The 10,915-nt window shown below is 45.2% G+C and overlaps 1 protein-coding gene across 1 annotated transcript; it reads left to right on the top strand.

Moving 5' to 3' along the window:
- Positions 1 to 3,307: 3,307 nt before the first annotated feature.
- Positions 3,308 to 4,243, top strand: LOC123348604 (olfactory receptor 10C1-like). The gene has a single exon (XM_044986173.1). The coding sequence runs from the start codon at positions 3,308 to 3,310 to the stop codon at positions 4,241 to 4,243; it is 936 nt and encodes a 311-aa protein (XP_044842108.1).
- The last annotated feature ends 6,672 nt before the right edge of the window (positions 4,244 to 10,915 follow it).

The following is a 10,915-nucleotide window of genomic DNA, read 5'->3' as shown; positions in this document are numbered from 1 at the left end:
CTGGTGTAACTGCACCAATTTGAGTGAGTCACCTTAGGAGAAACTGTGATATCACTAGTTATTCATGATTTACTTCCATTTATAGACAGGAAAAACATGCCGTAAATAACTGTAGACTGGCAAAGACATTTGAGAAACTGTCAAAATATTTATTCAGTTAAATTTGAGACTTCCAAACGAGCATAAGGAAATTAAATTTCACTGACGAGTAGGTCTCATAAAGATGATAAAATAAAATAAAATAAAAATAAAAACTGCACTCAATAATACTGATTCCTTTTTAAAGTACACATTCAAGAGAACAGTAACCTTTTCCAAGCATGACGTACATGTCTTTCATCAAGCCTTTGTCTTCATCGGCGGCACTGGGTAGGGGACAGGACTATGTCTATATCTATATGCCACAGTGAAAGGAAGTTCATGATCACAGTTCAGTGTGTAGTTATTAGGACTGTTGATTAATTGCAGTTATCTCGCATGATTAACTCAAAAAAATGAAGTGTGATTAAAAAAATAATTGTGATTAATTGCATTGTTAAACAAAAGTATACCAATTGAAATGTATTAAATATGTTGCATGTTTTTTGTATTTTCAAGTAAATTGATTTCTATTACAACACAGAATACAAAGTCTAAAGTGCTCACTTTATATTATTATTTTTTATTACAAATAGTTGCACTGTAAAATGGTAAACCAAATAAATAATATTTTTCAATTCCTCTCATACAAGTACTGTAGTGCAATCTCTTTATCATGAAAGTGTAAATTACAAATGTAGATTTTTTTTGTTCCATAACTGCACTCAAAACCAAAACTATGTAAAACTTTAGAGCCCACAAGTCTACTCAGTCCTACTTGTTCAGCCAATTGCTAAAACAAACAAGTTTTTTTTTTACATTTATGGGAGATACTGCTCACTGCATCTTATTTACAATGTCACCTGAAAGTGAGAACAGGCGTTTGCATGGCAATTTTGTAGCTGGCATTGCAAAGTATTTAAGTGCCAGATATGCTAAACATTCATATGCCCCTTCATGCAGCGGCTACCATTCCAGAGGACATGCTTCCATGCTGATGATGCTCGTTAAAAAAAATGCATTAATTAAATTTGTGGCTGAACTCCTTCAGGGAGAACTGCATGTCTCCTCTTTTGTTTTACCTGCATTCTGCCATATATTTCATATTCTACCCATCTCAGATGATGACCCAGCACATGTTTCTTTTAAGAACACTTTCACAGCAGATTTGTCAAAATACAAAGAAGGTACCAATGTGTGATTTAAAAGAATAGATACAGCACTTGACCCAAGGTTTAAGAATCTGAAGTGCCTTCCAAAATCTCAGAGGGATGAGGTGTGGGCAACGTTTTCAGATGTCTTAAAAGAGCAACACTCTAATGAGGAAACTACAGAACCCAAACCACCAAAAAAGAAAATCAACCTTCTGCTGGTGGATCTGACTCAGATGATGAAAATGAACATGTGTTGGTATGCTCTGCTTTGGATCGTTATTGAGTAGAACCCATCATTAGCATGGACGCACGTCCCCTGGAATGGTGGTTGCCGCATGAAGGGGCATATGAGGTACATCTGCACATAAATATTGTGACAGACCGAGACCAGTGGGGTACAGGAGTCTGGTAGAGGGCAAATATACTGGTCACTGGATGAGTAGTTTTCTGTTCCCTGAGTGACCAGAGCAGGGGCTGCACTACAGTAATCAGGAACCTGCTAGAACCAATTAAGGCAGACAGGCTGATTAGAACACCTGCAGCCAATCAAGGCAGGCTAATCCGGGCACCTGGGTTTAAAAAGGAGCTCACTCCAGTCAGGCCAGGGGGAGCCAGAGGAGAGGGAGTGCGTGTGAGGAGCTGGGAGCAAGAGGCACCAGGATCTCAGAGTGAGAGGGTGTGCTGCTGGATGACTAAGGAGTACAAGCGTTATCAGACACCAGGAGGAAGGTCCGGTGATGAGGATAAAGAAGGTGTTTGGAGGAGCCATGGGGAAGTAGCCCAGGGAATTGTAGCTGTCATGCAGCTGTTACAGGAGGCACTATAGACAGCTGCAATCCACAGGGCCCTGGGTTGGAACCCGGAATAGAGGGTGGGCCCAGTTTCCCCCAAAACCTCCCAACTCCTGATCAGACACAGGAGGAGTTGACCCAGACTGTGGGGAAGATCACTGAGGTGAGCAAATCTGCCTATAAGCGCAGGACCCACCAAGGTAGAGGAGGAACTTTGTCACAATATCTTGTGATGCCGGCTACAACATAGCCATGCAAATGCCTGTTCTCACTTTCAGGTGACATTGTAAACAAGACGTGGGCAGCATTATCTCCTGCAAATTGTAACCAAACTTGTTTGTCTGAGCGATTGGATGAAGTAGGACTGAGTGGACTTGTAGGCTCTAAAGATTTATATTTTTTTATTTTAGAATGCAGTTATTTTGTACATAATTCTACATTTATAAGTTCAATTTTCATTATAAAGAGATTGCACCACAGTACTTGTATTAGGTGAATTGAAATATACTATTTCTTTTGTTTTTTACAGTGCATATATTTGTAAAAAAAATTAATATAAAGTGAGCACTGTATGCTTTGCATTCAGTGTTATAATTGAAATTAGTATATTTGAAAATGTAGAAAACATCCAAAATTATTTAAATAAATGGTATTCTATTGTTGTTTAACAGTTCAATTAATTGCAATTAATTTTTTTGATCGTGATTAATTTTTTTAATTGCTTGACAGCCCTAGTAGTTATGTGTGGAAGTGAAAGGCTCCAGCAGTGGGAGACTAACTTTTCTGATTGTGCAACACAGCAGGCAAAAATCTGCTATATATTATCTTAACATACATGCCACAAAAGACTTGGAGGCAGATTTTGACATTTAATTCCATCAGTGTAAATCCATTGAAGCTGTTTCTGATCCCACTCATGGTTTACACAAGTACAATTTCATTGGTCAAAGTTTTTTTTTCCCTTTTGATGCTAGTAAAAAAGATATATTTAAACTGAGGTTAGGAACATACCCCAGTATAAACCTGTTGTGACTGAGAGGAGAATGCAAACCATCAACCTTATTGAAGTTACTGTGGATTGACAGTGTTCTGACAGGAGAATTGGAGCAAAATAGTGTCGGTCCTGATTCATATCAGACAGACAGAGGGATGTATGTGTCGAGAGATAGTGGACAAGTCATGATAGATAGATAGATTAGATATCAGTTTGACTTGATTTAAAGTATCAAACTAATATGCAATTTTTCTTTTTAATTCTCAAGTTGAATTATACTGAAGAAGAAAATGAGAAAAAACACCTCTGTGATTGAGTTTGTCATACTGGGCTTCTCTAATTACCCAGACATGAATCCTGGTTTGTTCATGGTTTTTCTATGTATTTACATCATCACAGTGCTGGGTAACATCCTCATCATTATCATCATAAGTGTGGATCCTGTTCTTCACACTCCTATGTATTTCTTCCTCAGGACCTTGTCTTTCCTGGAGATCTGTTACACATCAGTGACTCTACCCAAGATACTAGCCAACTTGGTCTCAGAGAGTAAAACCATGTCCTTTGCCAGTTGTGCTGTACAGATGTATTTCTTTCTATTCTTCGGTGTTACTGAATGCTTCCTGCTTGCTTGTATGGCCTATGACCGCTACAGTGCCATATGCAATCCATTGCACTACACTGCCATCATGAATAAGAGGGTTTGCATCCAGCTGACAGCTGCCTCATCTATCTGTGGCACCTTGGCGGCCATGGGGCACACAACTTTTGTCTTCACACTTCCTTTTTGTGGATCCAATGTAATCAATCACTTATTTTGTGAAATCCAGCCAGTGCTGAAGCTGGTGTGTGGGGACACCTCTTGGATTGAGATCCTGATAATTTTGGGTGCTGCCTTCGTCCTCATACTGCCTTTCATGCTGATCCTGGTGTCCTACATCTGTATCATCTCCACCATCCTGAAAATTAGGTCCACTGAAGGCAGGCGCAGAGCCTTCTCCACCTGCTCCTCACATCTCATCGTGGTAACATTGTTCTATGGGACGGCCCTTATCATGTATCTGCGTCCCAAGTCCAGCTTCTCTCCAGATGTGAACAAGTTACTCTCTCTGTTCTACTCAGTGGTGACTCCGATCTTGAACCCCATTATCTACAGCCTCAGGAACAAGGAGATGAAAAGTGCTTTGAGGAAAATAGGGATGAAGATATTTCATTCAGAAATATAGATAATTTCCCTTCAGCTGGGTTATGCACTCTCAAGAGACTCTACAGCATGGAAGAAACATCTCAACATTATGAAGAAATTTATCTAATCAAATGTATTGCTGGAAAACTTTTTTGAAGTTTGTATTTCAATTAGTTTTTGTAATTAAAATTATGAATTTTCAGCAAAAGAAATGAGGATTTTTTTCAATCCCCTTCTGTCCTAAAAATCTGTGACTATTTAGAAAAGAAAAGAAAAGAAAAGAAAATTACACTGCCCCCTCTTTGCATTTTTTGACCAGTTGTTATTCTAGTGTATCTATATTTTGTAGAAAAATCTCTCATATTTAAATTAGAGTTGGTTGAAATTTCTAAATTCCTCAAAAATTTCTCTTCACTAGAGTGAAAGAAAAAAACATGTATTGGGTGGAGGAGCTTGAAAATGTTGGTGTCACTAGGCATAAATCTAGGTAACTCGGGAGGATTGCTCTGGGCCTATGTGAACCAAAGTACCTCTATGTGAAGCGCTTCTGTTAGCCTTACTAAACTTTTGTAACCTCTTGTGCTATGTGCTGACTACTGGCAGCTGCAAGTCCGGTTGGTACTAGATGCAGCCAATATTAGATAAAATAGGTGGAAAGCAGATGCTGTAATCAAGGTTATATGCATGAGAAAATACTCCTCACAGTGGGAAAAGTACAGATAAAGAAAAACAAGGGGGGTATAAATGCTGGGACCCCGCCTGCATGCGGGTGTGCAGGATTTGAGATTGCTGTTTCTCCCTTGCACCTTATTTGGGCTCAAATAAACTTGGTTTGCTTCTCCAGCCTGGTGTGTTAATTAGTGCAACGCACACCGGGCAACGAACCCCACTGTTGCCCCCTCGGGCCCTCTGGGCCGGCCACAGTTTTGGCATCCCTGGGTGGGCTTGATGCAAAATTGTGCCTTGCCCGGACTCCTCCGATGGCCGGCGGACAACGGTCACAGCCAACGCCCAGCGCGCACCAGTGCCTTTACCGGCGGCTTCAGCAGAGACGCGTCAGGCCAATCTTGGAGAACACAACGGTGCAACGCGCTCGAGTAGTGGAGAAGCAGTTGCGGGCAACAGTGAGGACCAGTCCTGTGGATAAGGTAGGAACAGTCCAGTGGTGTGGACTTTTGGCCGAGGCTGGGGACGCCTAGCAGTTGTAATTCCCTTTAGATGATAGAGTGTCCTATAATGGGTCAAGGGCATGCCCATAGTATGGGGCAGGGACAGAGTATGGCCGGCAGGGCAAGGTGTATGCCCTTAGAATGCATTCTACTTTGTATGGAGAGCTCTTGTAGAAATCCCCCATCATATGCCCCAGAGCTGCACTGGGAGGAGAACTGTCCGTGGGGACGTCTGTCTCTGTTGGGCACACGCAATCTGAACTTATTGACTGTGCAGCAAGATAAAATGCATCATGGTAATAGGAAATAATGCCCTTGGTGTGTGTGTGTGTGTGTATACCAGCGTGAGTGACTGTTACCGGAAGACACCCAAAGTACTCTGTGAAGTGAAAGCTTGTGACCAGGACTACTCTAATGCAAGCCCGGTAACTAGTGGTTCTTTAGGAGATCCGACCCACGGTGGGCTGACTCGGCCTGGCATCGTCCGGCGAGGAAGCTACCTGGGTCTAGGAGTGTGTGAACCCATCTTCCCTCCCCTTTCCTTTCCGTGTGAGCTACTGACAGTCTGATCATCTCACTGGACGCAATCAGAGTAAGCGGCGCCGTCTCCCAGAGACTAGCCGACGCTCTTTGCTGAAGGGAGGTGTAGGAGAGTCGTGGTCATCCTTGTTAGTCTCTCCTGTGTGAGTACCCTGTAGGGAAAGATCCTTAGTTTATGAGCCGCTAGCGCGGACAGGGCACCCTCCCTGTGTGTGTGTGAGTGAAAAATGGGGGAGGGACAGACTAAACATTCCACCTCACCCCCTAAGAGTACCCCAGCATATTACATGTACGTATATTATGGTCCTAAAACCTGTAGGTATTTAGAGAATTGGAATCTTTACACTCGATACCGGCTGCCATCTAAACAATGCCCATTAGAAGGTACCTTCAATCTAGATAAGATCAGATATCTCAGAGGAACTTTTCATAGAATCATAGAATCATAGAATCTCAGGGTTGGAAGGGACCTCAGGAGGTCATCTAGTCCAACCCCCTGCTCAAAGCAGGACCAAACCCAACTAAATCATCCCAGCCAGGGCTTTGTCAAGCCTGACCTTAAAAACCTCTAAGGAAGGAGATTCCACTACCTCCCTAGGTAACCCATTCCAGTGCTTCACCACCCTACTAGTGAAAAAGTTTTTCCTAATATCCAACCTAAACCTCCCCCTCTGCAACTTGAGACCATTACTCCTTGTTCTGTCATCTTCTACCACTGAGAACAGTCTAGATCCATCCTCTTTGGAACCCCCTTTCAGGTAGTTGAAAGCAGCTATCAAATCCCCCCTCATTCTTCTCTTCTGCAGACTAAACAATCCCAGTTCCCTCAGCCTCTCCTCATAAGTCATGTGCTCCAGCCCCCTAATCATTTTTGTTGCCCTCCGCTGGACTCTCTCCAATTTATCCACATCCTTCTTGTAGTGTGGGGCCCAAAACTGGACACAGTACTCCAAATGAGGCCTCACCAGTGCTGAGTAGAGGGGGATGATCACATCCCTCGATCTGCTGGAAATGCCCCTACTTATACAACCCAAAATGCCATTAGCCTTCTTGGCAACAAGGGCACACTGTTGACTCATATTCAGCTTTTCGTCCACCGTAACCCCTAGGTCCTTTTCTGCAGAACTGCTACCCAGCCATTCGGTCCCTAGTCTGTAGCAGTGCATGGGATTCTTCCGTCCTAAGTGCAGGACTCTGCACTTGTCCTTGTTGAACCTCATCATATTTCTTTTGGCCCAATCCTCTAATTTGTCTAGGTCCCTCTGTATCCTATCCCTACCCTCCAGCGTATCAACCACTCCTCCCAGTTTAGTGTCATCTGCAAACTTGCTGAGCGTGCAGTCCACATCATCCTCCAGATCATTAATGAAGATATTGAAGAAAACCAGCCCCAGTACAGACCCTTGGGGCACTCCACTTGATACCGGCTGCGATCTAGACATGGAACCATTGATCACTACCCGTTGAGCCCGACCATCTAGCCAGTTTTCTATCCACCTTACCGTCCATTCATCCAGCCCAGACTTCTTTAACTTGCTGGCAAGAATACTGTGGGAGACTGTATCAAAAGCTTTGCTAAAATCCAGAAATAGTACATCCACTGCTTTCCCCTCATCCACAGAGCCGGTTATCTCGTCATAGAAGGCAATTAGGTTAGTCAGGCATGACTTGCCCTTGGTGAATCCATGCTGACTGTTCCTGATCACATTCCCCTCCTTTAAGTGGTTCAGGATTGATTCCTTGAGGACCTGTTCCATGATTTTTCCAGGGACTGAGGTGAGACTGACTGGCCTGTAGTTCCCTGGATGTTCCTTCTTCCCTTTTTTAAAGATGGGCACTACATTAGCTTTTTTCCAGTCATCCGGGACCTCCCCCGATCGCCATGATTTTTCAAAGATAATGGCCAATGGCTCTGCAATCTCATCGGCCAACTCCTTTAGCACCCTCGGATGCAGCGCATCCGGCCCCATGGACTTGTGCTCGTCCAGCTTTCCTAAATAGCCCCGAACTACTTCTTTCTCCACAGAGAGCTGGTCACCTCCTCCCCATACCGTGCTGCAGAGTGCAGCTGTCTGGGAGCTGACCTTGTCTGTGAAGACAGAGGCAAAAAAAGCATTGAGTACACTAGCTTTCTCCACATCCTCTGTCACTAGGTTCCCTCCCTCATTCAGCAAGGGGCCCACACTTTCCTTGACTTTCTTCCTGTTGCTAACATACCTAAAGAAACCCTTCTTGTTACTCCTAACATCTCCGGCTAGCTGCAACTCCAAGTGTGATTTGGCCTTCCTGATTTCACACCTGCATGCCTGAACAATACTTTTATACTCCTCCCTGGTTATTTGTCCAATCTTCCACTTCTTGTAAGCTGTTCTTTTGTGTTTAAGACGAGCAAGGATTTCACTGTTAAGCCAAGCTGGTCACCTGCCATATTTACTTCTCTTCCTACACATCGGGATGGTTTGTTCCTGCAACCTCAATAAGGTTTCTTTGAAATACAGCCAGCTTTCCTCGACTCCTTTCCCCGTCATGTTATTCTCCCAGGGGACCTTGCCCATCAGTTCCCTGAGGGAGTCAAAGTCTGCTTTTCTGAAGTCCAGGGTCTCTGTTCTACTGCTTTCCCTTTTTCCTTGTGTCAGGATCCTGAACTCGACCATCTCATGGTCACTGCCCCCCAGGTTCCCATCCACTATTGCTTCCTCTACTATTTCTTCCCTGTTTGTGAGCAGCAGGTCAAGAAGAGCTTTTCCCCTAGTTGGTTCCTCCAGCACTTGCACCAGGAAATTGTCCCCTACACTTTCCAGAAACTTCCTAGATTGTCTGTGCACTGCTGTATTGCTCTCCCAGCAGATATCGGGGTGATTAAAGTCACCCATGAGAACCAGGGCCTGTGATCTAGCAACTTCTGTTAGTTGCTGGAAGAAAGCCTCGTCCACCTCATCCCCCTGGTCCGGTGGTCTGTAGCAGACTCCCACCACGACATTACCCTTGTTGTTCATACTTCTAAATTTAATCCAGAGACACTCAGGTTCTTCTGCAGTTTCATACTGGAGCTCTGAGCAGTCATACTGCTCTCTTACATACAACACAACTCCCCCACCTTTTCTGCCCTGCCTGTCCTTCCTGAACAGTTTATATCCATCCATGACAGTACTCCAATCATGTGAGTTATCCCACCAAGTCTCTGTTATTCCAATTACATCATAATTCCCTGACTGTGCCAGGACTTCTAGTTCTCCCTGCTTGTTCCCCAGGCTTCTTGCATTAGTGTATAGGCATTTAAGATAACCTGCTGATTGTCCCGCTTTCTTGGTCTGAGACAGGAGTCCTCCCCTCTTGTAATCTCCTGCTTGTGCTTCCTCCCGGTATCCCACATCCCCACTTACCTCGGGGCTTTGGTCTCCTTCCCCCGGTGAACCTAGTTTAAAGCCCTCCTCACTAGGTTAGCCAGCCTGCTTGCAAAGATGCTCTTCCCTCTCTTCATGAGGTGGAGCCCATCTCTGCCTAGCAATCCTTCTTCTTGGAAGACCATCCCATTGTCAAAGAATCCAAACCCTTCTCTCCGACACCATCTGCGTAGCCATTCGTTGATTTCCACGATTCGACGGTCTCTACCCTGGCCTTTTCCTGCCACAGGGAGGATAGATGAGAACACCACTTGCGCCTCAAACTCCTTTATCCTTCTTCCCAGAGCCACGTAGTCTGCAGTGATACGCTCAAGGTCATTCTTGGCAGTATCATTTGTGCCCACGTGGAGAAGCAGGAAGGGGTAGCGATCCGAGGGCTGGATGAGTCTCGACAGTCTCTCCGTCACATCGTGAATCCTAGCCCCTGGCAAGCAGCACACCTCTCGGTTCTCCCGGTCAGGGCGGCAGATAGATGACTCAGTCCCCCTGAGGAGAGAGTCCCCGACCACCACCACCCTCCTCCTCCTCTTGGGAGTGGTGGTCGTGGAACCCCCATCCCTAGGAAGGTGCATCTCATGCCTTCCAATCAGTGGAGTCTCCTTCTGCTCTGTTCCCTCAGGTGCATCATCCACTCCACTCTCTGCACTAATACCTGTGGAGAGAACATGAAAACGGTTGCTCACCTGTATCTGTGTTTCTGGTACATGGATGTTTCTGGTACTCTTTCCCCTTCTGGAAGTCACATGCCGCCACTTATCCTCGCTGGCCTTCTGTCCCCGCTGCGTAGCCTGCTCTGAATCTTCAGAACGTTGTGCCCGCTGCAGCTGATCCTGACGTCTATCCAGGAAATCCTCATTTTCTTTTATGGAATGCAGGGTTGTTATTCGTTTCTCCAGACCTTGAATCTTCTCTTCCAAGATGGAGATCAGCTTGCACTTGGTACAGACAAAGTCGCTCCTATCCTGTGGAAGGAAGACGAACATGGCGCATCCTGTGCAGGTCACAACGGCGGATTGCTCAGCATCCATGGTCTCTTCCTTCTAAGAGCTCTCTCCAGGCAAACTCCTTCTGTTTGCCTCTCTGCTGTTCGCTGCTCAGCTGGTTCGCAGCTGACTGCCTTTTTATAACAGTCAGGCCCAGCTGGAACAAAGCACTCCCAGATCAAACTGGTCAAACAAGCAATCAAACAATCAAGCACACAGTCAAACTGCCAAACTGCCCCCCCAACAGACACTCAGATACTCACCAGCGCAGTCCCCCTACTGCAGCACTTAGCGTACCTCTGCTCAGAGGGATCCCAGGCAAACTCCTTCTGTTTGCCTCTCTGCTGTTCGCTGCTCAGCTGGTTCGCAGCTGACTGCCTTTTTATAACAGTCAGGCCCAGCTGGAACAAAGCACTCCCAGATCAAACTGGTCAAACAAGCAATCAAACAATCAAGCACACAGTCAAACTGCCCCCCCAACAGACACTCAGATACTCACCAGCGCAGTCCCTCTACTGCAGCACTTAGCGTACCTCTGCTCAGAGGGATCCCAGGCAAACTCCTTCTGTTTGCCTCTCTGCTGTTCGCTGCAGAGAGGCAAAGGAGAGCCTCTGAC

This window comes from Mauremys mutica, chromosome 13 (genome assembly GCF_020497125.1).
Source record: "Mauremys mutica isolate MM-2020 ecotype Southern chromosome 13, ASM2049712v1, whole genome shotgun sequence".
Lineage (NCBI taxonomy): Eukaryota > Metazoa > Chordata > Testudines > Geoemydidae > Mauremys > Mauremys mutica.
Note: the sequence above shows the minus strand (reverse complement) of the source record. Positions and strands in the feature narration are given on the sequence as shown.

Coding starts and splice junctions, on each gene's coding strand:
- LOC123348604 (XM_044986173.1), top strand. CDS start 3,308: ATGAGAAAAAACACCTCTGTGATTGAGTTTGTCATACTGGGCTTCTCT.